This window comes from Felis catus, chromosome B3 (genome assembly GCF_018350175.1).
Source record: "Felis catus isolate Fca126 chromosome B3, F.catus_Fca126_mat1.0, whole genome shotgun sequence".
NCBI lineage: Eukaryota > Metazoa > Chordata > Mammalia > Carnivora > Felidae > Felis > Felis catus.
This window is the reverse complement of record NC_058373.1, coordinates 104,962,715-104,989,105: the sequence shown is the minus strand read 5'-3', so window position 1 is coordinate 104,989,105 and position 26,391 is coordinate 104,962,715. Positions and strand designations below refer to the sequence as shown.

The 26,391-nt window shown below is 40.8% G+C and overlaps 1 protein-coding gene across 2 annotated transcripts in view; it reads left to right on the top strand.

Moving 5' to 3' along the window:
- The window catches only part of ARMH4 (armadillo like helical domain containing 4), a 166,795-nt gene that overhangs the window by 35,456 nt on the left and 104,948 nt on the right, over positions 1 to 26,391 (top strand). The window contains exons 3-6 of one of the 2 annotated variants that reach the window (XM_023255722.2): positions 3,935 to 4,617; positions 13,895 to 15,329; positions 17,833 to 18,087; positions 20,913 to 21,125. In XM_023255722.2, coding sequence (XP_023111490.2) covers positions 4,474 to 4,617; positions 13,895 to 15,329; positions 17,833 to 18,087; positions 20,913 to 21,125 — 2,047 coding nt within the window. In that variant the 5' untranslated portion in view covers positions 3,935 to 4,473. Of the gene's footprint in view, positions 1 to 3,934; positions 4,618 to 13,894; positions 15,330 to 17,832; positions 18,088 to 20,912; positions 21,126 to 26,391 lie in introns of those variants that run through there. The other variant, XM_023255721.2, reaches the window with a different exon arrangement.

The following is a 26,391-nucleotide window of genomic DNA, read 5'->3' as shown; positions in this document are numbered from 1 at the left end:
TTGCCATTTCTAGTAAAGCCATTTTCTTTAATTCTATCCTTAGCAGATGCAGAGAAGAGTAAACAATCTTTCTTTGCAACATAGGCGGTAGATAATGTATACCATTAAGTCGATAATAAATATCTCATGCCCATTATTTAAGATAAGGAATCTATTAAAATCATCGATTTCTTTACCATTAGGCATACAAAAAAAGAGACAAGGATGGAGATGATTCTTTTGTCTGACATAGTGAAAGGCAATCCATAAGTTATAAATGTCACTTTGAATACAGTTATTTACAATGGCCAATTCATTTAGGATTAAAGGATATATTCCATAGGAGATATTAGACCTCTGATGTTCAAATCTCTTTCAAATAATTTTTACAGTCTCATAAGGACATTATTTATGACTGCGAAAAAAAAAAGGGATGAGATTTCTTTCTTGTAAATGTTTTCACCCTTGACTTTATCTAAAAAGTTGCTGTTTAAATGGCTGTGCTGTTAGCAATTTTGTTTTTGTACCTGCATTAGTAGTCCTTTCCTCTCTCATCATGTTTTTCAAGGCAACAGACAAAATTTCGTTTGTTAGAATTGAATCAGAAAGTTCAGGGCCTAAAGAACTCTAACACTTAATAAGAGAATGTAGAAAATAAAAGATTTGAAAAAGAAGGGATTGTAAAGCATGTAATATCCTGCTTCTATAATGAAAACGTTTCTTGGGCAGAGTCGAGAGGCAAGAGGATTCATCTGGGTGTTTGCAAAATAAGACGTAAGTAATAAAAATAGGTAAATATAGTGGGCTGTTAACAGTTAAAAGCAATGACAGCTGTTCCAAAGCTTGCTTTAAGGACAACCATTTTCTTATTGGATTTAGTCTACTTACCAGTCTTTCTAATAAACTGCATACTAAAGACATAATTTAGTAGGAGTTAAAAATCTAAGCTCATTAGCACCGAAGTAGGTCATGTCAAGTGTTCTGAGGATTTTGGATGCAATAAAAACATCTATCAGAATTAATAAAACAGATTCTAACATCATTATCATTATTTACATCATCATCACTATAACCATCAAATATTTATTGAATACCCAGGGTAAGTAGAGTATTCTTAGCAATACTATTTTTTTTTAATTTTTTTTCAACGTTTTTTATTTATTTTTGGGACAGAGAGAGACAGAGCATGAACGGGGGAGGGGCAGAGAGAGAGGGAGACAGAATCAGAAACAGTCTCCAGGCTCCGAGCCATCAGCCCAGAGCCTGATGCGGGGCTCGAACTCCCGGACCGTGAGATCGTGACCTGGCTGAAGTCGGGACGCTTAACCGACTGCGCCACCCAGGCGCCCCAGCAATACTATTTTATACCCAAGTCTACTCCTGGGAATTTCAGCTTAAGAAATTGAAAGCAACCAGGAAGTCCTCAACACAATTAGGGTCAGGGAGTAGCCTGAACAGAGAACATTGGGTGGGAGATGCTGGAAAACTTGTGTTTATAAACTTTTAGGAAGGTCAGAAAGGAAAGACTATCTTTATCTTCTGTAGACTTAAATGTCCAATTTGCAAATGACTCCTACTTTGCATAGCAGCTCCTGTCCTTCTCCTTCCATGGCTGGACCTCTTTGTTGGGTGCCTTGGCAACCTATAAGAACAAAACATCCAAGAAAGGAGTTTCGGGGAGTTCAAAAATAAAGGGAGAGAAAGACACAGAGAAAGACGGGCATAGTTTTAAGGGGGTTCCAGGTAAACTCAGCCTTCCAGGAAGATTTTTCCTCAGACGCTTCTTTCATTTCACTTTGTCCTATTGCCTCAAATGCTTGTCACTGGTGTAATTTCAAATGCAATTTCAAACAAACTAAAACTGAAAACATCCTCAGGAAGCAGTGGTGCAGTCTGGGGAAGTCCTGCCAGCTGGGTTTCAAGAGCCCTTATGAGAGCCTTAAGTGGCACTTATCTCGTTGACGTCAGTCCCACCTGGGGTCTCCTTTTCTATTCTGCAAGACCAGAAACCCAATTTTTGTGGGCATTGAAAGTGGATTTGTTACAAACACACATAATCCAGCTCACATATATTTATTTCAGCAGTGCCTTGTGGGCATTGTACATGGAAATCAAGCTGTCAGATAGTTAATTGGTACTTGGGAATCAGAGTAAAGAGAATTCGTTAATATACTGTGAAGCATTTCTACCCAATTTGGTGACAGCCTCACCAGAGACACCATAATGCTCGAGTCTGCATCGCCAAGACTCTCTTTTCTGGATGGGGTGTGAATGGACATTGTCCATGCCTGGGGTTGGTTATCCAGTTGTTTGCTACATGCGATCAATTCCTTCCTTTCTGACACAAAGATTTTTACCAACCAGGACCAAGTAATCATCTAATACTGCAAAATTTATCAGATAAAATACAGAATGCTCAGTTAAACTTGAATTTCAGGCAAATAATATTTTTTAGTATAAATATGTTCCCAAACTGAGCAGACATTCTCTATTTTTATTTACTAAATTGGGGAACCCCAAAACTTCATTCCTGAGCTTCCTTTCTTATTACTTTGATTGGAGTTTTGGGTGTTCCCAAATTTTCTTAACACACACATACCATTTCTTTCTTTACTCATGAAAGGCTAATAACATTCATTATGAGTGGATTTATTGATTTGACTTTTAGAGTACAACCTTCCCTGATTTACAATTTGTGTGTGTGCTGGGGTGGAAGAGTGGGTCTTATTATCATTGCCATGTACCAACAGCAGCTGTTGGGACAAATTGCATTAATTAGAGTTGTTTAAAGCAATATACACCATTGGGGAAAGGGTAAAGGACTAGTATAAATGAGTTCCAATAAGATCACTTTTACCGTATAGCTGAATGATTATATTGAGGAAAAGGGAAATAAGAATTCTACTAGGGGAGAAGGGTGATTTTAGAGAAGGGAAAACTTTGAGTGTAAGGCAGATCTGGGGAGTGGAGCTTTGTAGCTGGGACTAAGAGTATTATTGGTCTCAAAGGAGAACATTAGGATGTTAGGGATGCAGAGCAGAAGGCAGGAAGAAGTCTAAGAATGTTTGACTATTTCACGTATATGTATAAGGCTGGCCCTAGATGCCTGGGGAGCTGGAATCCCTTTCTTCTGTTGTCTTCCGTTCTGTTGGTACTCTGGTCCAACCTGACTGATCAGGTTGTTATTTATTAGTACTATTCTTTATATGCATTTGGGTCAAGTAGACCCAATTTTGTGGTCTAGTTGGGAATCTCACCATACTCTATAACATCGTTTTTACGAGATGTGGTACACATTTCAAACAACTGAAATAAAAACAGAATGTTGGAACACAACTTGGTCAGGCTGGGTATGGCTTATCCACCTGGTGGGTATTGAATTCAGGTAGAAGGACTGGCCACAGTATAATGTATTATATTGTATCACACTGAATATACATAAAAAACCAGATCTTATGTATTCAATTCAATTCAACTCAATTACATTACATTACGTTACATTCAACAACTGTTGACAACTCTTCTGGAAATGCAAAGATAATCTCTTCTAGAGAGAGGTGGAATGGGTAAGGTAACAGTGCATATTTCACTATTGTGTTAGGTGTGTGGGGTCAAAGGTAAACAAGACCTTGCTCTGTCTTGAAGGTGTTTACAAATAGTACAAAACAGGACTAAGACCACTATTATAAAGAAGGGAATGAATAAATACAAGAGATAACGTATGTGAAAAGTGTTTTTGCAAATGTCAGGTTCTGTGGGGGTTGTTCTAGAAAAGGCCTTTGGATTCCTGACCTCTCTTTTTTACCCCTAATGAGGGTTAACTGAAGTAAACTGAGTCGTTGACAGATTCAAGGATGGAGGTCATGAATTCCTGGTGGCCACAAGACCTTTGGCAACTTACCTTCAGCCCCGGCTTTCTTCCCTGTTAAATGGGGATTATCATTATTTCTTTCAGGGTTACTGAATAGATGGAGCAGGTACTGAGTGAAGCACCTAGCGTTGATCTCGTCAGGACTAAGGGCTCAATAAAGCATACTTCTTAGTCGGCGCTTGCTGTTAACTTCTCTGAGAAGGGAACACTTTGTTTGGGACTACTTTACAAGAGCCTACTGAGAGGCACTCCTAAGCCGCACAGTTCACACCAGGAATATCCTGCAGCCTCCGACGTGCACCCTTTGCCCTCTCCAAGGACCAGAGAAATTCGGCTCTTCCAGCGAAAACAGTACCCTGGCCGAAGGCACCGAGGAACTGCTGCCACAGAAGGCCAGGCTTCGAAGAGGGACAGCAGGACTGGGGGGGGGGGGCGCTCCGGAGGGGTCCCAGGAGCCCGGACCAGAGCGGGACCCAGCCCGGCCACTCGGCTCGGACCGCGAGAGCCGAGGCCGGGACGTGCGCGCCTAGGGGCGTGAGGCGTCGGCATAGGGTGTCGGTGCCAGCGGAGGCGGGGCGAGCACATCTCCCCGCCGCCCAATCCCCAGCCCTCGTCGCGGCCTCATGAATAAGCAACAAAGCGAAGCGTCCTCCTCCTGGCGTCCCAGACGGCTGAGGGAGCCGCCGCAGCTGCAGGGGCCGCGCCGGGGATGCCCAGCGCGGGCGCCGCCGCTCTCCTCCGCGCGCTGCTCGGCTGAAGGCGCACAGGTGAGCACGGGCCCGGCTTCTGCCGCTCGGGCGGCCGCGCCTGCAGACGGGGCTCCGCGCAGAGACGGAGCCGGAGCCCGGGGCGGCGCGGGGTCGCCCCGGGAGCGCTGCGGTCCGAGGAGCGCGGCAGCCCGGGGCGCTCCAGGCGTGCGCCCAGAGCCCCCACCGGAACGCTGTGCCCCGACGCGGGGTGCGCGGGGGGCAGCTCGGGGCGCGCTGGGCGCGGCGCGCAGGCCTCGGAGGACTCGCCGCACTCCTCGCTCCAGCCCAGCCTCCCGGCTCCGCACCAGCGCGCGGGCCTTTGTGCTGGCGGGGCTTGCAGGGCTGGCTGCTTTTGTGTGGGCTTTTCTTTCTTCTCTCCCTCCCCTCCCAGTCTCTCGGCGGTGGTAGAGAAGTTCCTGAAGACTCTGATCGGCTCCTTTCAGAGAGCATCGATCGCTGTGTCCCCGATGCCAATCAGTGTCCAGCAGCCGAGGAGCGAAAGGGGGCTGCGGTGGCCACTGAAATGTGTTCTGCTACTTTGCAGAAGACCAACAGTTGAGTGTTTAGTGCAGAAATGTCACGGAACCTCCTTGCTCAGACCCTGACCGGTCCTCCAGGACACGGCAGGAGGATGCTGCTTGGAAAGGTCGCTTAATTGGAAAGAGGGCTTGTGGGATAGACACGGAGGAGGTCAGGCTCTGCCTGAGACCACGGAATGGCTGGGAGGTGTTGCCTGGAGGTGCCTGGATATCAAATGTGCCTCCTGGTCACGGACAGAACCCGACCTGTGTAGATTCCAAATATGTAAGCCATGGCTGATGAGCTGGCTGAAGGTAGCCGGGGTGAACAAAATATAGGACTCTCAAGAGTTTGGAGTTCTCAAAGATGAGAAATCTTTGCCTTCCCGAGCCGAGCCCAAGGACCTGTCGGGATCTTAGCACCTAATTTCTGTGCAGAGGAGAGAAGACAGGATGCTTTAAAGTGTCTGCATTCTTTCTCTGGAAGTTTTAGTTCCAAACTTAAGGGGGAGCAGGAGTGGTTCACAAAACCATCCATAGAGCTCTGAAGGACTTCTCTAGGAAGCAACATGTGTGGTGAGAATTTGCCTGCCTCCCCTTCTTTTTAGTGTATTTCCTTGATCACACATGATGCTGTTGGACTCTAAGGAGTATTATTGAAGCCAAGTTTATTTAAAGTCATTGATTTCTGCTCACTTGCCGGCAGAACCCCTCTGCAGCATCTATTGAAAGAAACTCACAACTGGGGTTAGATTTCACAGTAGCACAGCATTGCTGCTTTTACACACAGTAGTGATTTAAGAGTGATCTGACTTACACATATGCCTAAGGTAGAGCTGTTGGGTTTGTCATAATAATGAACCAAGCACTTATACAGCTGACTTGATATTGATTGTGTTTATTCACAAAATTCCCAAGACTCACCAAGTCTAAGGTAGCTACGGCAACAGAGCCAATTAGGGAAACGTGGATTTGTCTTTGTTTTCATAGGAGGCTCCTTATCTTATATTCTGGTGTTTCCTGCTAGACTTTTTAATATCATAATTTGCTATTACAGAAATGGGTTAATGCATAGATAGAACCAAACTGGGAAGATAGGCTTACCTGTTATAGAAAATTTCCACTTTTGAACCAAAGGTGTACTTATTCTTTATTTAGCAGATATTTGCCTGAAAAGTTGTGTATGGAATTGAATTTTTTGTTCGTTGAATTTTTTTTCCTTACATAAGGAAGCTGGGTTTAATCTCTGTAGAATGAAAACTCATTCTGTAATTAAGATGTGTGGTCAATCCTGTTTTTCCCATATTGTGTTTACGGGTGATTGTAAGAAAAGTATCTGAATCAAGTTTCAGCTTGAAATGTGAGATATTATGTTTATTCCTTGAAATGTCTACCTGGGGATTACTTTCTCCAGTAAAATCGGGTTTACTTTCTCCATGTCAAATCGGGTCATGGAAGAGAATTGTATGATGGATGGAGAAGAGCTTGTTGACCAAGATGGATTAGGATAGGATTCTGCAACCATCAGGCAATTCCCAGGTCACTTTGTCTACGTGAAAAGCCGAAGGAGGAAGCTCCATGGAAATATCTACAGGGAAAAAAGACACTATGGATGTTTCACATTGCTCACATTTCGGTAGTTTGAGGGGATCGTATGCCAATATCACACTAATATGTCTTAAATTGAATGATACTTAAAACTTTTTCTTCAAACTGTTTTCATGTCTGTTATCATGTTTTGTCTCTTGTCCACCCTTTGAAGAAAACAGAATGAGCATTGTTACCTCCATCTTGCAACAAGGCAGCTGAGTTTCAGTGATTTGCCCAAGGTAGAGCTGGAACTTGAGGCCAGTATTTAAATCTTCAGTTCAGCTTCTTTTCCCAGGGATAGGATGATGCACTAGGGGCCACAGGCACTGACATCTTCATTGGTCTGCAGTGCTGCATTGTGGAGAGAACAAAGCTCTTGGGCTCAGTATGTATAACCTAGTTGTGGTCTGCGGGGATGGTAAAGCACTTTACTGGTAGTTGCCAGTGTAACCTTCTTGACCCCAGCTTACTCATCCTCTTCCCTGTCAGCACGGATGCCGCTTTGCTCCTAGGGAACCAGGCTTTTCTTTGTAGTTATTCTGTTCTCCCTTCTTCCACTGTGGCCAAACATGCTGCTGAAAGGATCCTCTGTCATTCCAGCTACTCAATTTAAAGTGAAGGATGATGAGGTCCCGATGATCTTAAAGCCAGTATATTAGGCCAATGACAGTTGTCAGTAGCACAGTGAATCAGAAATGGGGTACCGTGATGCCATGTGCCACAGCTGGGTCAATAGGGTCAGAATCTTGATAAGCTTGGCTTTAGACAAATTAAATAGCATTGGCGAGAGAACCTTAAGGATTAAAAAGGTAAGACAATGACAAGTTAATTATTGAGGATCAGGGGATGTACAAAATGGAAAGATAATTAAGACACAAACAAAGAAGGGACAGAGTTTTCCTTTTCCCCTCATCAATCAAAGAATCACTAATTGGTTTTTATTTTTATTTTTAATTTATTTTTTAAGTTTATTTACTTATTTTGAAAATGTGTGTGTGTGTGAGAGAGAGAGAGAGAGAGCAAGAGCGAGTGGGGGAGGGACAGAGAGAGAGGATCCCAAGCAGGCTCCGTGTTGTCAGCACAGGGCTGGATGTGGACAGGGCTGGATGTGAGGCTCCATCTCACGAGCCATGAGATCATGACCTTGAGCTGAAAAACCAAGAGTATGACGCTTAACCTACTGAGCTACCCAGACACCCCACTAACAGGTTTTTAAAAGATGAGATGATAATTGGAAAGCAAGTCGACTTGAAGCTCTGAGACTCGTCACTTGTAAATGCTGATCTATTTTTTTTTAATGAAATTAACTCTGAAAACCTAAAATATAGCAGAAGTGAGAATACAGGTAATTATTACTATTATTAAAATGATACATGGAATAAGTAGCCAGAATTGGCCAGGTCTGAACAAAATACACATTTAGACATGGTTATACCATGCAATTTCTTTGAAAATCTTACAGTATAAAATGGAGACTCTGAGCATTCTTTTTCACACTCTTAAACAGTTATTTACGTTCGCTTCACTGCAGCAAATATTTATTGGACACCTCCTCTCCATGCCTACCATTATTAGTAATTATATGGCGGACAAAGGAAGCTAAAACACTAGTGTTTGCATGCAAAGGACCGAATCTCATTTGAGGTGGCAAGACTTACGGACGTGATGATTTGTGCCAGAGAAGTTGGGAGAAGGATGGGAAGAGATTGGGCCAGGCATTTTTGTGACAGCAGTTAGTAAACAGGATGTGGGGGGAAGGGGCCAGGGTTTAGATACCTGGGTAGGGAAGGAGGGAGTGTTCTGGCTAGTGCAGTGCTGTGAGCAAAACTTAGGAACCTGGAATGAGGATGGCAGGTAAGAGGGCAATATACTCGGTTGGTGATGGTTTGTAGGGGAGTTAGTGGTGTGGGTTGTCTTATAGATACGGAATTTGGCGCTTGTAAACTTCGTGACATTAAAGGATGCGTTGGGCAAAAGGGGGCAACATGAAGTTTGACAGAATTCACAAGTTCAGAAACTAGCATCCTCACATAGGCAGGTTAATTGTCCTCTGTAAACCTGTCGCTTTCTCAGCTAATAAAAAATGGAGATAATGATAGAGCCTATCTCATTAGGTTGTTGTTAGGATTAAATAAGGTAATTTACATAAGGCACTCACAACACCTGGCATGTAGCAGCCTCCAAATGGTGGCCATTTTTGATTGGTTATTGTCATTTTTATTGTTAAGAATAAGCCAGCTGGATTGTATCAAATGGATTGGAGAGAAGAGAGTTTGAACAGGATCATCGGTCGAAAGGCAATTAAAATAGTAACAGTCCAGTGAGGTGATGAGAAGGCCAATTCCAAGAGACATTATGGGGGAAGGATCCACAGAAGTTGTGAAATCTAGACTATAGAGAAGAGTTCAGGATGACACCAAAGTTTAGGTGAAGAAGACGGTGCGTTTGAGGTGGTATCCAAGTTTCTTCCAGGGGACAGTGAAAATCTAAGATGAGGCAGCTTTCTTCCCCAAACTCTATACCAGCTACTTACGGTATTTGTGTTTATCCCAAGAAAAGGAAAATATCAGGCAGATTGTTACCAGCTTTTTGGCATTCTCTATAGGCCTCCTGTGTCTTGAGTACTCTTAGGGCAGTGCTCATGTTCCTTACATACTACCCATGGAACTCATTTCCTTTGGCAAAAAGGAACTTTGCCAGTGATGAGAATGTTTTAACATGCTGGTTCCCTTCTGTGTCTACATGTTGGTAACACACAAAATCAGCAGTAGACATTTCAGTTGGAAACGGTGTTGAAAAAGCGTTTAAAAAAATCCTGGTTATTGAATCTAGCAAGACGGCTGAATCTGTATTTTCTTATGTTGTCTTTCATTTTTCTTTGTAACTTGACCGTGCCTCGACTTGACAAAGAAACAGGTTCTGGACTGTATCTATTTAAGATCAAAGACAATGGTTGACAGAACAGCTTATCTGCCCACTGGTGGCAGAAATGCAGTAAATTGTTCAGCGGACTGCCGAGCCATGAGGATACCCCGATAGCAAATGATAGACAAAGTGCTACTGATTTGCTCTGAAAGGCATGCTTTTCAAGCTATTATTAGAAGCCAATACCACTATCAGCATTTTGGTTAGAGTTTATTTACCTGAATTAATGTGCATGGATGGATATAGTAGAAAGAAGGGGCAGCCATGGTGTGAAAGAAAAGTTAGAGAAATATTCTTTTGTATGTTAAATGTTCTTGAAGTGAGTTCATTTAAGATAATGAAGACACAGAGTACTAATTAGCAATTAAATTTCCCCACCCTCTCCTTCCCCAGAAAAGTAGGCTCTGGACATTCCTCTGTTTGTTCAGTCAATATTTACTGAGCATCCCCTCTGTGCCAGGCACTTTGCCAGGGAGGGGGTACATGTCGAGGAAAAAAAGAAAAGGCCTACAGCCTGTGATAGATGATCACAGATGATTATTTAGTTTTAGAAATATTGCCATTGCATTGACAACGGTCAGCCTTTTCTTATTTATTCTCTAACATCATGCAGCTCTCAGTGGAGGACACCATACTCATGGGAGTGGCTGTCTGAACTTGTGCTTTGAAAGATGGAGAAAGGCCTAGAACTTGAAGGTCATTTACCAATTTATCTGAGTTGCAGGCATGTTCCCTGCTGTCATCCTTATAGGCTGTCTCCTCTGCTTCTTTTAAAGTTCGGGCATCGCTTTGAATAGTGGGGAGAAGGAACATATGGCTGCAATACACAGACATAGAATAGGCTTGCAGTTCACCCCCATTTTTTCTGTAGTTGGATTTAGAAAGCAGGTGTCTGACACTTAATTACAGAAGGAAAGTCTTTGAGAGCAATGGCAGAATTCCCTTCGCACAAATTCTAAAGCTCGAGATCTAGCTGGAAATAAAACCTTAAAGGAATATTCTGTTTGGGAAAGGCAATTGAGGCTATATTAAATCTCTATGGTTTGACTCCCCAAATCTGATTTGTTTATAAAATTCTCCTCTCAGTCTGCATGACTCTAGAACATATAAATAAAATGTGAAACATCCATCCAGTCATTAGAGTGCCTTGCCTACCTGATGGCATGGTTGTTGGAACATGAAAACATTTGCATTTTAATTCTATGCCCTATAGATAAAATATAAAAATGGATTCATGGAAGTAGAAGGGATTTATAAGATTATTTTGTTTAACTCCTCATTTTATCAAAGGAAAAACTGAGGCCATTTGCACAATATCCCATAGCAAGTTCTAGTAGCAAGAAAGCTAGGATTCAGGAATTGTTTTTCTCATTCTAGTCCATATCCCTCTAAATAATAGTCATTCATGATGGCCTGTTTTTTTCAGGTTTTTATCCAGAAGCATGGGATCATGTCGACCAAGTTTTTAGGCCACACCCTACATTGTCTGGGATGTTTAGTAAGATTTCATTGAATGGGAAAAATATTTGTTCAGAAAAGGGCAGCTCTTTGAATAGATCAGAGTGTTCTTTACTTTTACATATGTTTCATAGTTCAAGTTGTACAAAGACGTAGTTTCATCAACTGTGAACATTCTTGTTTACAGTGCTTCTATATTTTTGTCTTTTTTTTTAATTTTATTTTTTACATTTATTTATTTATTTATTTTTTGAGAGACAAAGAGAGACAGCACAAGCAGGAGATGGGCAGAGAGAGAAGGAGACACAGAATCCAAAGCAGGCTTCAGGCTCCGAGCTGTCAGCACAGAGCCCGATGCGGGGCTTGAACTCACAAACTGTGAGATCATGACCTGAGCTGAAGTTGGACACTCAACCGACTGAACCACCCAGGCGCCCCCTATATTTTTGTCTTAAGGGAGGCAGCAAGCCAGATACTATTACTAAATGTGTTACCTGGCTACGAAGTGGGATTCTTTAGGAGTCTTCTAAAGTATGATAATAACTGATGTTCAGAATGTTGACATGTCTTGGCACATGCTAGTCCCCCTTTTTCAAGTATCTTTCCCATATTCTTTCCTTTTAAAATGATGCTAGCTACCTGTATGTTATTTAATATTTTAATAAAATTGTTGCAGGCTCTCATCCCACCTAGAGGGAAACTTACCATCCCTCTCGCTATCTCTGAAGACTCTTGAAGGGGTGTAGTGACTTCTATTTCTCCTAGTCACCTCTGGCTTCAGTTTTCTTCTGTTGCTAAATTTATGATCCTTGATATGTGCTGGTCCTTTTCTGCACATGGCACCTCATGACATCTTCTCATTCCTGTAGTCTCCCAAAGTACTGTGGATTCAACATTTCTGTGTGACAAATTGTCCCTCACGTGGTGGCAATAAATGGTTATAATTTCATCCCACTTCTGTGCACAAGTTCAGACAAAGCACAAGTTCAGAGTAGCTTAGCTGGCTGGTTCTGGCTCAAGGTCTCTTAAGCAGTTATGGTCAAGATGCTACAATTGTCTGAAGGCTTGAGTGGGGCTGGGAAGATGACTTCAAAGGTGACTCATTTGTGTGGTGCTGGTGGTTTGTCAGGAAGCCTCAGCTCCGAATCTGGGGATTCCTCTTTCTTCATGTAGAAAAATTCAGCCTTCTGTTTTCTCTTCACCTGTCTAGATCATGCTCTAAGGACTTGACCTTTTCTTGGTCTCAGAAAGACCTACAGACTAAACAGGGAAGCTTTGAGCTTCTTAAGGGGAGACGGACCAATGAAAACTTACTTTTTATACTTTATGTGTGCACATTATGTGCTTAACCCAAGTAGTTTAATGATTACACATGAAAGAAAGAAAAAAATACAACTTTTATAAAGATTACGTTTTTATTCTAGAATTTTCATTCTTAGGTTTAATTTCCTAGAACATCTACAGCATCTGAGAGATTTCTGATGATGGAAAAAGAAAGAGCCCAAACAGCAAAGTAGATAAAAAAAACCCCGAAACTCATAAATTTGGGGGGGGATTAGTAGTTTTGCTATAGTTTTAGTTTTAATGAGAGTGTGAGTAGTTTTTTAAAAAATGCAACAAATCTTAATCTAATGATAATGTGTATTCAGGAAATGTTGCTAATTTAAAATGTATTTCATTTTCTTAAAAAGTTTTTTTTTCTTTTTTTTTTCTTTTTTATTATAAAAAAATTTTTTTTAACGTTTTATTTATTTTTGAGACAGAGAGAGACAGAGCATGAACGGGGGAGGGGCAGAGAGAGAGGGAGACACAGAATCCGAAGCAGGCTCCAGGCTCTGAGCCATCAGCCCAGAGCCTGACGCGGGGCTCGAACTCACGGACCGCGAGATCATGACCTGAGCTGAAGTTGGACGCTTAACCGACTGAGCCACCCAGGCTCCCCAAAAAGTTTTTTTTCTTAAAAACACCAATTTACATTAACTCTTTTACCATTTCTACTCCTTAATTTTTGAAACATCAAGGGCATCAAGGGTTTGCCTTTCATTTTTATAGTTGTTACAGAGAAAAGAAATCATTTAAGTGTTTTAAAGAGGAATTTTAAATGAAAATCATTTACATACTTAAAAAACCTCTTTTTAAAAGTTTATTTATTTATTTTGAGAGAGAGAACAAGCAGGGGAGGGGCAGAGGATCTGAAGTGGGCTCTGTGCTGACAGCAGAGAGCCTGATGAGGGGCTCGAACCCACAAACTGTGGGATCATGACCTGAGCCGTAGTCAGACGCTTAACCGACTGAGCCACCCAGGCGCCCCTACTTAAAAAACTCTTGAATGTAACTGGTATTCAGTGTTTTATGATGATGTCTTATAAGTTTTAAACCATAGTTGAAAGATCTCTGAATGTAATATAAATAAATGTAAGGTTTACTTTCTATATCTTGGACATATTGCCATTTTGGTAGTCATTTGCTTATGTGATTAATAGAGGAATTTGGGGAGACTATTGCAAATGTGACTTCAAGGGTAATTTTTTTCAAATAGGTATTAAAGAAACAATGAACTTAGTCCTTGAACTATGTGTACCTTTTCTAGAGAGCTTCAAGTTAAATCAGCTGCAAAATTCAGCAGGGAAAAATGAACTGGGTTATCCAGTTCTCAAAGGTACAAAGAAGTAGAACAGCCGTCTCTTCCATACCATCTCTGAGCACCACACCAAGGAGATGATTTTAACTTCTGACTTTACTTAAAGGGGCTTATTTACAAAATACATTTGCATGACAGTTTGATATGCTTTATTTTTCTGCAGGGCTCAATTACTGGAATTGTCAACTCTGCCAATTTATGTGCACATTTCTCTTCCACTATGAGCAGACCAATTGTATTGCACATTTGTCTGGCATTCTGTGGCCTTCTACTTCTCAACGTTGCCACACAGTGCGTGGCCTTCCCCAAAATGGGAAGAAGGGAGATAGCACATGGTCTTGCAGAAACAGGGCAGCCAGAGAGGATGAACACAGATGACCCAGAAAATGACTCTGTTACTTCAAAGTGCACTCCCCAGTTGGTAGTCTCTGAAGACCCAATGATAGTGTTAGCGGGGCCATCAGCAACATCTTTAAATAAAGTATTTCCTATTAACAAAGAAGCTCATCCAGTAGGAACTGGGCTTATGCAGCCTAATAGTCCTGACATTTACACTGCTACTGAGACAGTGATCCCTGTGGAGGAGGAAGTGTTTGGGTCCAGCCAGCCAGAGAGAGTGTCTCCTGAAAGCCGACTCTCCAAGGCCATGCTAACCAACCCTACTGCTGCAACCGCACCTCTGAATATGGATGAGAAGGAGGAACTCTTCAGTAGTACCCTCATTCAGCCCATTGCGGAAGGGACCACAGAAGCAACGCTGGGTTTTCTGAAGCATGTGGATCATCAGTTGTTTGCAACGGAAAGTCAGGAAAGAGTTAGTCTGGGACATTTCCCTTCCTCTGATGTGAATACTAAAGAAATGCTGACCACCAGTCCAAGGACAGAGAAGTTTGAAGCCGACGCAGAACATAGGGCAACTTTTTCCCCTGGTGCTGAGCCCGCAGCAGGCATGGCGCCTGGAAGCTCCATGCCTGACAGGGAGAAGCCTTTGCAGATGACAGCTGATCATACCCAGACTACCGCCACCAAGCACTGGCTCACAACCTCTGAGTACACCCTGAGTGTTGAGCCAGAAACTGACAGGCTGCTGGGAGCCCCAGGAGTCACAGTGAGTGTCAGCACTGCTGTTCCAGCTGCCTCTGTCATAAGTGATGAGTGGGATGACACTAAATTAGAGAGTGTAAGCCAGATAAAGATCCCAAAGCTTGGAGACAATATGGAGACCCAGGTGGGAATGGAAACGTCTCAGACAGCCCGAGTAACAGATAACGATGCTATGGAAGGTATGGAAGAGGGTGAACCTTTGACAGAGGTTGCAGATGTGGCTCTGGGGCTGCCAGAAGGGGAAACCCACATGGGGACAGCCCTGCTAATGGCACCCGGGGAGGAGCGATCGTCTGCCTTCACGGATCAAAGTTCCTTTACTCCCACAAGTTTGATGGAAGATATGAAAGTCTCTGTTGTAACCCTCTTCCAAGATACTGCAGACTTCATGGAATCCACTAAGGAGAATGATGCTATGTTTTTCATAGAGACCACTGTCTCCATCTCGGAATATGAATCTGAGGCGCATCAACTATTGGGACATACATTGAAAGGTAAAAGAAAGAAAGAACAAAAATAAACTTTAGGAAGGTTTTGATTTGAATTTCTTATTTTTTAAAATTGGTATAATTGACATATAGCGTTGTATTACTTCTAGGTCTCATTTTATGGTTTTTTTTTTTTGAGTGAGAATTTAGAAGTTCTCTAAGTTTTGATGAAAAGCAGAAGTAAACAAATACAAAATGTATTTTATGTAGAAATTACACCCAAATACAACCTCTGCATGTAGGCCATTCAACGGGAAACAATTTGTCCCCACCCCTATCATTTGGCAATTTTGGGGACATTTTTGGTTGTCATAACAGACAGGTGCCAGGATATCTAGTGGGCCAAAGAGGCTTGTGAACATCCTGCAGCACGTAGGATAGCCCCCCAACCACAAAGACTTTTCTTACCCAGAGTGTCCGTAGTGCTGAGAAACCCTGAAATAGACTGATAGTTTTCACACATGTCATTATGAAAATGTATAACTATTCAGGAAAATGTTAAAGAACTAGCTATATGTTTAAATGGTATAATAAACAATATAGGATATTATTTACATATAGGTGTAAAAAATACTCACATACCTGATAATTTCTTACCAAAAGCTTTCGGTAATATTTATCTTAACAGCATTAACCACCTGAGTTCTTTGATTTTGTTTTCCCAAAAAGAAATTCCTCTAGAAATAAGAAAAAACCCCAATACTGATGAATTCTCTCTGTTGGCTTAATACTGTACTACTTCCTCTTGGCCTTTATATCTGCGACTGTTATGAGCTGATGAGCCTTACATTTGTTGCTGACGGATAATGTTTTTCTTTTATTATGTGTAGTTGGTCAGATAACAGCATGAGGAAGGATAGACTTAGTATACATGCATATGCTCATTCCAAATTGTTTTGGAATATGTTCATCTTGTTATATCAGCTCAGTGGCTCCATTAATGGAAATTTCAAATTAGTAGTATGTTTTATAAAGTGTTGAGATTGAATTAAAATGGTAAGATTGAATTTTACGTGTCCAGTTCAGTTTTTAAGGACCGAAAGACTTAGTATACTGTACATTTTCATAGAAGCTTCCAGAAAATGTTTTGTAAGTTGGTTGTTAAATTCCATTGAGAGAGTTGAGTCTCCAATACCATGAAGATATTAGATGTGACTGAATAAGAAGTTTACTTCAGTTTTCCATAACAGTTTAAGATATTCCTGGAGCATTAAGTCATATAGTTCCAGATTATTCATCGCATAATTGAATCTCTGATACTTATATATTAGAATTGCATAGCTTGTATTAATACAGCCTAAAATGTAAAATGAATTCGATGATTATATGGTTCTTATTTTGATTATTGAATATGCTCCTTAGTCATAATTGTGTCACTTAACTCACTTTCCACCTAATGTGACAGGCATAGTTAGCACAGTGGTTAAGAGCACTGACTATGTAGGCTTCTCTCAACCTAAATTGTTTGTAAAGTGGGTAATAATAATTGATATATTGGAGTATGTGCTAAGTTTTACACGTGTTATCTAATTTAATCTTTCTAACAACTCTATGCGATAGGCACTGCTATTATTTCCAATTTACAGCTGAGGAAACTCAAGGCCCAGAGATGCTAAGGAATTTGTTCAAGGTCACACAGCTAGTAGAGGCCGAGCCAGAATTCAGACCCAGGCAAATTGACTCTAAAGCCTGCATTCTTGACTGCTATGATGTATGGCTTCCATGGAATGGTATTAGTACCTACCTCCCCTTAGTACATTTTAAAAGATAAAATAAGATAATGCTTACAATATACTTAACAGTGCATGTATGTAGCATATAATAGAAACCCAGTAAACATTCGTTACTGTAATTATTATTCCTTTATTCAAAATGCTAACTTCTTTTTCCCCTTCAGAAGTGCAAATGTGAAAATTAATAGATATAAATGCTTCTGAGAATTTTTAAAAATTATTTTTAATCTTTATTTATTTTTGAGAGAGAGACAGTGTGTGAGCAGGGGAGGGGCAGAGAGACAGGGAGACACAGAATCCGAAGCAGGCTCCAGGCTCTGAGCTGGCAGCACAGAGCCCGATGCGGGGCTTGAACTCACGAACCGCGAGATCATGACCTGAGCCAAAATCGGACGCTCAACTGACTGAGGCACCCAGGCGCCCCGAGAATTTTTGAATATAACTTAGTTCTGTATAATTTGTTTCCTCACAGACTGGTTATGTTGATATTCATAAAAGGGAGCTCAGCTGTTGACCTTCCTATTTTGTTTTGTATTTTATTTTATGTTTTTTATGTTACTGTATTTATCTCTGTCTCAGATTGATTCATTGCTCCTGAAAGCAGCAACACTGAAAACATTTATTTACTGGCATTTTGTATCCGAGCGATCCATTTGCTTTCCCATACCCTGAAATAGATATTTTCTTTTTTTTTTTTCCAGTTTATTAATTATAGAGTGACTTTTTAAGGTACAGGGAATTTGTCTATTTTAAAATGTTGTATCCCCCCTTTTAAGACATCCTCACTCAAGAGATGACAACAGTTGTTCAAGAAACAGAAGCCACTTTATCACTGGTGACACAAGAGCAGCAGGTTTCTACCCTCGAGGTTACCAGAGAAAATGGTAAGACTGAGGAAGGAGAAGAGCCCCCCTCCACCACATCTGGTGTTCCTGCCATTACTCAGCTGTCGAGGAGATGGGAGCCTCTGGCCACGACACTTTCCACTGCGGCCACGCCTCTGTCTTTTGAAGTTACTTCTGCTCTGGAAGGTTTGTAAGGGAGGGAGAATTTTGGGAGTGGATCTTGTCTGAGTTAATAAGGAATAGAATGAGTGAGGCAGATGTACCCCCATCTGCCTGCACTCACCTAAAGAATGAACAGAAAATGCAGGTGAATGCTCTGTTGTCTGGGGAGATGTGGCAAAGCCTAAAAGGATGAGGGGTTAGTTCCCAAAGCAGGGTCTCCTGGTGGCTCATCACTGGGGCCTGTGAAGGCCAGGCTTCCTGAGAACTCTCTCCTTGTTTGACAGGCCTGGCTGCTAGGAGCCAGGGGGTGGAGTGAAAACAGTGAGGACCAGGGTTTGAATCCCAGCTTTGGCCCTCACTAGTATTGTGGCCTCAAGCAGGTTTCTTAATGTCTCTAAGCCTGGTTTGTGCATCTTTATTATTATTATTTTTTAAATTTTTTTAATGTTTATTTTTGAGAGGGAGAGAGAGACGGAGCATGAGCAGGGGAGGGGAAGAGTGAGAGAGGGAGACACAGTATCCAAAGCAGGCTCCAGGCTCTGAGCTGTTAGCACAGAGCCTGATGCAGGGCTTGAACTCATGGACTGGGAGATCATGACTTGAGCTGAAGTCAAACGCTTAACCAGCTGAGCCACCCAAAAGATGCCCCTGCCTATCTTTTATGTTAATTTCACTTAGTTTATTTTTGAAGCTAATTTTTCTATTTTGAGAGGGAGAGAGAGAGTGCATGTGTGCGAGTGGGGGAGAGGCAGAGAGAGACGGAAAGAGAGAATCCCAAGCAGTTTCCATGCTCAGCACAGAGCCCACGACCTGAGCTGAAATCAAGAGTCAGTCACTCACCTGAGCCGCTCAGGCACCATGCCTACCTATCTTATAGGTTATTTTAAGGATTTGAAATAATGTATACAAAGTGCTTTCCATAAAGGAGGCCCTCAAATGCTCTGATATCTTAAGGACAGCAAAGTTTTCAAATCTTGGTGATTATTGGAATTGCCTGGGGATTACAAAAATTATTAGTTAATTATTTTTGGACCTCATGTCTCTATCTCATTATTTGTTGGTCTAAGTAAACAGGCTTAATTTATTAGCTGAGTTTTTTTTTTTTTTTAAATAATGTAATAAATATCTCCTAATCCTGTGTCTCCAAAAAACCCCGTAGGGCCTGGTTAGTAACCTACATGTAATCCTGTATCTCAACTTCCTCCTCTGACTGGTAACTGTCATCCTGAATCTTGTGTTCCTCATTTCCCTGAATTCCTTTTAGTTTAGTTTTATTAAATGCATAAAATTATGCATTTAAACATTTCATTAGTTTTTAACTTTATAAAACAGTATTGTGCTGGAGATAACCTTTTTGGGACTTACTTGTTTTGCTTAATAATCTATGGCTAAAATTTACCTAATGTGGTTCTTTCGTCTTGACTGTTTATAATGTTCCATTATGAAAATAGATTGCAGTTTATGCGTCTAATCTTTATCCAGTCTCTTCTAGCAATTTGCATTTGGGTCATTTCCAGGTTTGGCTGTTGTGAACACTGATTGCTGCCATATGCATATTCTCTTGCATATTCTCCATTGTACATGTACAGGAGTTTCTCTTGGTTATATTAGCAAGGAACTGAATCGCTGGGCTCTAGGTATGAATGTTTGACTTTAGGGGGCAATGGCTAATTGTTTTCCAAAGTGGTTGCACCAATGTATACTCTGAACAGCCATGGATGTGAGAGCCTGTGAATCCATATCCTGGGAGTTAAAAAAAATAGTTTTTTCGGTCTTCACCACCAAGGAGATTCTGATTCAGTAAGTTGAGATATGTGGAAAGCATGCAAATTGATTTTTAAAAAACTACCTCAGAGATCCTGATGATCTACCAGACGTGCAAAATAATACTATCCAAGGGTTTTTTATATAGGGGAAAACCTGGAGCTAAATCTGGCTGCTTTGAAATTGAGCATATTCTAGACACATACTCTTACTCTTTGGCTTAATTTTTAAAAGTAGTTCTTGGCATGGGGCGCCTGGGTGGCTCAGTTGGTTGGGCGTCCGACTTCCGCTCGGGTCATGGTCTCGCCGTCTCGCGGTCTCGCCGTCTCGCGGTCCATGGGTTCGAGCCCCACGTTGGGCTCTGTGCTGACAGCTCAGAGACTGGAGCCTACTTCGGATTCTGTGTCTCCCTCTCTCTCTCTCTGCTCCTCCCCCATTCATGCTCTGTCTCTCTCTCTCTGTCTCAAAGGTAAATAATCGTTAAAAAAAATTAAAATGAAAAAGTAGTTCTTGGCATATATTTTAATAATTTTTAAAACATATTAATGTTTATTTATTTATTTTTGAGAGAGAGAGAGAGAGAGAGAGAGTGTGAGCGAAGAAGGGGTGGAGACAGAAGAAGACAGAATCCCAAGCAGGCTCTGCGCCGTCTGCACAGAGCCCCATGCAGGGCTTGAACTCATCAACTGTGAGATCATGACTTGAGCCGAAACCAAGAGTTGGATATTTAACTGACTGACCCACCCGGGCACCCTTAATAATTTTTTGTTAAATTTTCTATCTTTTCCATCGTTCTATCTAAAATTCTGCAAAATCCATAGTATTGTCAATGGAATGAGTGGGATATTAGAAGTTAAAAAGAAAGTTCTGATTTGAGACAATACATTTTCCTGGAAGGTAAAGTGTCTGCCTTGCATAGCTGGATTGATGCACTATGGGAAGAGGGAGCTGGCCTAAGTGCCAAACTTACTGTATATAAGATACTGGTTTCATTAATCATTTGTTACTTAAAAAGAAAAAAATACATGTATGCATTTCCCCTAATGATCATCTTTGGGTCAAGTCCTATCTCTTGTGTTTGACAGATCTAATGGACACCATCACAGGGCCAAATGAGGAATTGTTCACACCAGTTATGGGCTCTCCAGTGACTCCGCCTGGAATATTGGAGGAAGCACCCAGCATTTTCCCAGCACTTTCTGATTCTGAGGCACCCTCTGAGACAAGAACCATTGTTCCATCCATTAGCCGTGTTAATACAGCTGCCTCATTTGGCCTGGAACAACTTGAATCTGAAGGTACCCATACATTGAAGAGAATCTTTTCTGTGACTGATTGAGTCATTGAGCAAATGTTGTTTTGAAGATTAAGGAGAATGTATTCCGTATGCAGTGTAGATCAGGGGTCAGTAAACTATGGCCCGGCCAAATCTGACCTGCCATCTATTTTTGTATGACCTGCAAGTTAAGAATGATCTTTACATTTTGAAATGATTGAAAAAAAATTAAAATGAGAATAATATTTTGTGACATGTAAAAGTTAAATAAAATTCAAATTTCAGTATTCCTAAATAAAGCTGTATTGGGACCCAGCTACACTTGTTCATTTACATATTGTCTGTGGCTACTTTTGTGCCAGATTAGCAGGGTTGAGTAGTTGTGACAGAGACTGAATGCCCACAAAGTATAAAACATTTATGATATGGCCCTTTACTGAAAAAGCTTGCTGGCCCCTGGTCTAGATCAATCGTTCTTAACTGTAGATGAACATTAGGATCACTTGGGGGAACTTTGAAAAAATCCTAATGCCTGATTCCTCCCAGTGATTCTGATTCAGTCGGTGTAGGATACGATCTGGTGTCCACATTTTGAAAGAGTGCTTTAGATGATTTAAAATCTGCCAGCTGGATTGAGGATATTTGTTTATAAGGAAAATTCAAGTTTCCCCACCAGATTTTCTTAGGTAGAAGTTTTAATGTGGGTTGTATTTTCACAGCACTGCTCTGGTTGTTAGTGCTGGGGTTTTCTTTATGACCATCTCTGGGATGTTCATAGGATGTTGTACTATTTGGAGCTGGGTAGTCTCTTTACCTGTTAAGACTGAGAAATTCATGCCAAATTATACTTTCCAAGACGCTGGCTTTGAGCGTGAAAAAGATGCTTGGAGCACAGCTGTACATCCACAAACAAGAAGACTGGAAATATGATGAGAGGTCATTTAATTAATCAGCGTTTTGGCAGGCAAACAGCTTTTGGTTGGAAGTGCAGAATATCCAGAGATTTGTAACGCTGAGTTTCTAATCTAGAAGACAGGTAAGCTTTTGGGAACTAAATTATCTGTGGGTTTGATGCAGTAAAGACATAGGATGTGGTGTTATTTAATATTTTGTCTGCTGTATAGCAGGGAAGGTGGTTCATCCAGGTTTGCAGCCGACTCTCTCACAGGCTTTCAGGGTAACACTGGCAGTTTTCTGGCAGAGAAACATGACACTTTAGGAGTAGTGTGGAGAACTCCATGGTAGAAGGCTGGTTTAAGAAATGGATCAAAGCAAGCTCAGAGGCTGATAGCTCTTGCACTCCACATTGAGATAAAAACCGTATGACTTTGAGATTAATCTCATATTAGCTGTCTGCTCTCCTTGAAGCCATCTGGAAAAAGCAGGTTTCCCCAAATTAACCTGCGTTAGAGATGACAGCTTTACCCGGCAGGGCTCATTAAATCAGAGGGAAAAAAATATATTTGTGAGTAATCCATACTTGTGAAACTGCAATAATTTTCTAAATTTAGTAGATGATGGCAGTTGCGTTGAAATATGTGAGAATTTTCTTGACTTGCCTAAGATGTCCTGGAGTTTTAGTGCTTTTCTTCTACACAATTCAATTCCAGCTTCTTTTTGAGAATGTATTTTTTCGGTTTTTGATCTAAATTATGATCCTTGTCAAGGCTTATGGAAGACCCTTTTGGTTTAAAAGTACTCTGTCAGCTACATTGTTGGGCTTAAGATAGGGTTTTGAATAAGCACACCTTTTCTTCTAGAACCCAGGAAGTGCACAATGTATGTTTAATTAGTGTACATTAATAACATCACAATTAGTTTTATGTTGGTGCATCTACTTCTCTGGAAGCTGAAGTGACTACACTTATTTAAACAGATAAACCTACTAGATTTCTGTGTGTGTTGGAGGCCTGCGGTTTCAAAGCATCTTTTTCCGCCTTGTCTTTGAGACCTTTGGGTGAAGGATTTTAATTCTATCATAGGGTTATACCCAGAGGAAGATAATGTATTCTTTAAAAAAACACTTTTTAAAAAATGTTTATTTATTTTTGTGAGACAGAACGCGAGTGGGAGAGGGGCGAAGAGAGAGGGAGACACAGAATCCAAAGCAGGCTCCAGGCTGTGAGCTATCAGCACAGAGCCTGATGTGGGGCTCGAACCCATGAACTGTGAGATCATGACCTGAGCTGAAGTCACACGCTCAACTGACTGAGCTACCCAGGCACCCTGAAGATAATTTATTTTTACTAGAACAGAGGGTTGTGTGCTACATCAAGTTACCTACCTTTGAAGTTTTAATCTCTGTGATGTGTTGACAAATGACATACAATTTTCCAGTTTAAAGATGTGTGTTTATTTAATTATATTATTAAATTTTTATATGCTATTTTAGTATCTTCTTTCCCACTAGCGGACAGAAGCATTTCTCCAGAGAATGGAGTATTTTTCTCAATGGGATATGGGCAAGACATGCCATTATTAGATACCAGACATCCAAGGATCAACAACCTTTGTGGAAATTTCTGAATGTTTATCCTTTAGGGGATAATTAGGGGCTCAGACAAACCTCAAATTGTATCTACTTGGCCCCCTGTCTTCTTTGTCTCCTCCTTTACGGCTCTACAGCATAATCACTGACTGTCTTAGTTTTCTAGGGCTGTCATAACAAAATACCACAAACTGAATGGCTTAAAACAACAAAACTTTATTCTCTTGTAGTTTTGGAGCCTGGAAGTCTGAAATCAAGGTGTAGGCAGGGTCATGTTCCTTCCAGTGCCTCTAGATGGGTAATCAGCCCTTGCTTCTTCTAGTTTCTGATGAGGCATTCCGTGGCTTATGGCAACATGATTGCAACCCCTGCCTCCATGTTCACGTGGCTGTTATACCTAAGTGTGACTGTGCCCAAATTTCCCTCATCTTACAAGGACACCAGCCACTGGATTAGGACTCACTCCAATAACTTCATCTTATGTTGATTGTATCTGCCAATAACCTATTTTCAAATAAGGTCACATTCACAAGTATGGCGGGTTTTGAATATGTGTGTGTGTGTGTGTGTGTGTGTGTGTGTGTGTGTGTGTGTGTGTATTTATATATTTTATATATATATTTATACACACACACACACAACACATACATACACACACACACATAGTGGGGATGCAGTTCAGCACATATCAGGGGTCTGTTTCTGAGAAGTTCACCAGGGGGTTCTGAAGGCAGATGTGCTCTGTCTCTGCAATATCCACTTGAGAGATGTGCGTTTGAGAGCAGGAGAAGTTGTGATGTGTTCTACATTTCTCAGTCTCTGAAGAGACTGCCTCTATATGTGCATTCCACCTTGTGCCTATTTTAGTAGGTTTTTTACCTTGTCAGCAAAAATAGTTCGATTTTTGAAGGGATAATGGTTTATCTGTCACCTTGCCTGACACACTTTACTTCCTTGTTTATTTTTTTAATTTTTTTTATTTTATTTTAGGGAATCAATGTTTTCAGGATGGTAAAAAATGCATTATACTTGTCTCAGGCATAACTCCACTAGGGCTGCATTCATCATTTTTTAAATACAAACATGACAAGAGTGTTCTAATTTTTTATTCAAAATAGCATAATGGCAAGTTAGTTGCATATATATAACTACATAAATTAATTTTTGGATATGATCTCTGTATAGGTTGATATCCTTTTATTGTTGAATATTAATGTCTTTCTCTGCTCCAAAATAGAAACTTAACAATTTCTGATTACTTATGAAAATTTACTTGGAGTTTTTTTTAATCTTTAGAATATTTAGAATATTTTAGAATATTTTAACCGTAATATTTTAACCCTAATATCAAATGGACTAGGTCTTTCAATATTTCTTACCTAGGGAAGTTTTGCTTTCTGTATTTTAGAAATCCAACTGAGGATATCCATTTACTCTGAATAAATCAGACTTACTTTAGTCTTTCTTATATTCCCACAGAAGATGGAAATTTATCTGTGCTGTAAAATTGTAACAATAATTCTGTACGGTGGAAGGTTGTTGCTTTAACAATTCAATATTCAGCAAAAAATCAATTGTGGGTTTATTTGTACCAAGAACTAGGTTTCTAAGTACATGTAGGAGGTAAGAGTACAAAAACAAAGATTTCCTAGATCTTGTGATTAGGTTTTGGTAATCCTTCCTCACCTCTCCCACCCCAGACTTCCTCCCTTAATGTTTGGAAGTCAGTATTTGAGCCTTCCAGCTAGTGGTAAATGGGAAACTACTTGGTGCTCACCATGGTGCTGACCAGACAGACTTGGGAACAGGATGAATTAGTTTAGATTCTCCCACGATGACTCTGGGTTAGCTTACTGCTCTTCTGCAAGAGAAGAAGAAATACCAGAAGAAATCTCTGGGCTGATCTAACTGATCCTATTTAATGTCCTTCTGTAGGCATAATAGACTGAGTGTTGGGGCTGTATGATCCAGTGCTGTTATCCCAGACAGTTCCCATTTACTATCGGCTTCATGGAACAAACTCACAGTAATTGACTTGGTAGAGAATTACCTTTTTTGTGAAACTTATAATGTATGTTATATGTACATATATAACATATTACCTTTTTTATCATATCAAGAGATTTTTAATTTTTAATATCAACAGGAACGTCCCATTTAACCTTTTTTTTAACATCTTGATTTTTTAAAAGTAAGACCAAATATATCATTTAACTTTAGTTTTTTCTTTTCTGAGGTTTTTTCCTTCTTTTTGGAAGACCATTTTGGCTGCCCTTATATTTAGGTTTTTAAAAAAACTGCATTTTTGACATCTTTTGCCAGTCAGGCAGCACATGTAGGACAGAAAGCTTCCACTGTTGTGTCATTTGTTGCTTAATCTATTTTGGTGACATCCATTTTCCTGCTTTTGTGAGTGGGGTGTGTGTGTGTGTGTGTGTGTGTGTGTGTGTGTGTGTGTGTGTATTTAATTTCATGGATATTTTCTACATTCTTCTGAGAGCATTTCCATTATATATATGCAGCACCTTTTAATTTCCTCTGCTGAAGAGATAGTGGTGTTATCTCTCCTTTCTTATTCAGAGTTGCCAGTTCTGTCTCTGTTCTAGGATTCTCTCTACTGATAACATAGAAATTTCAGATGAAAGTGATGTTGGAAAAGTATGCCTTCACTCAGATGACTGATCGTTCTGGCAGTGTGGAGGACTCATAGTTGCTACCTAAGACAAGATGTTTTATTTTCTTTATTGGTCAGTCAGAAATGAATTGGGAAATACGTTCCTTAAGTGGCATTGTGGGAAAG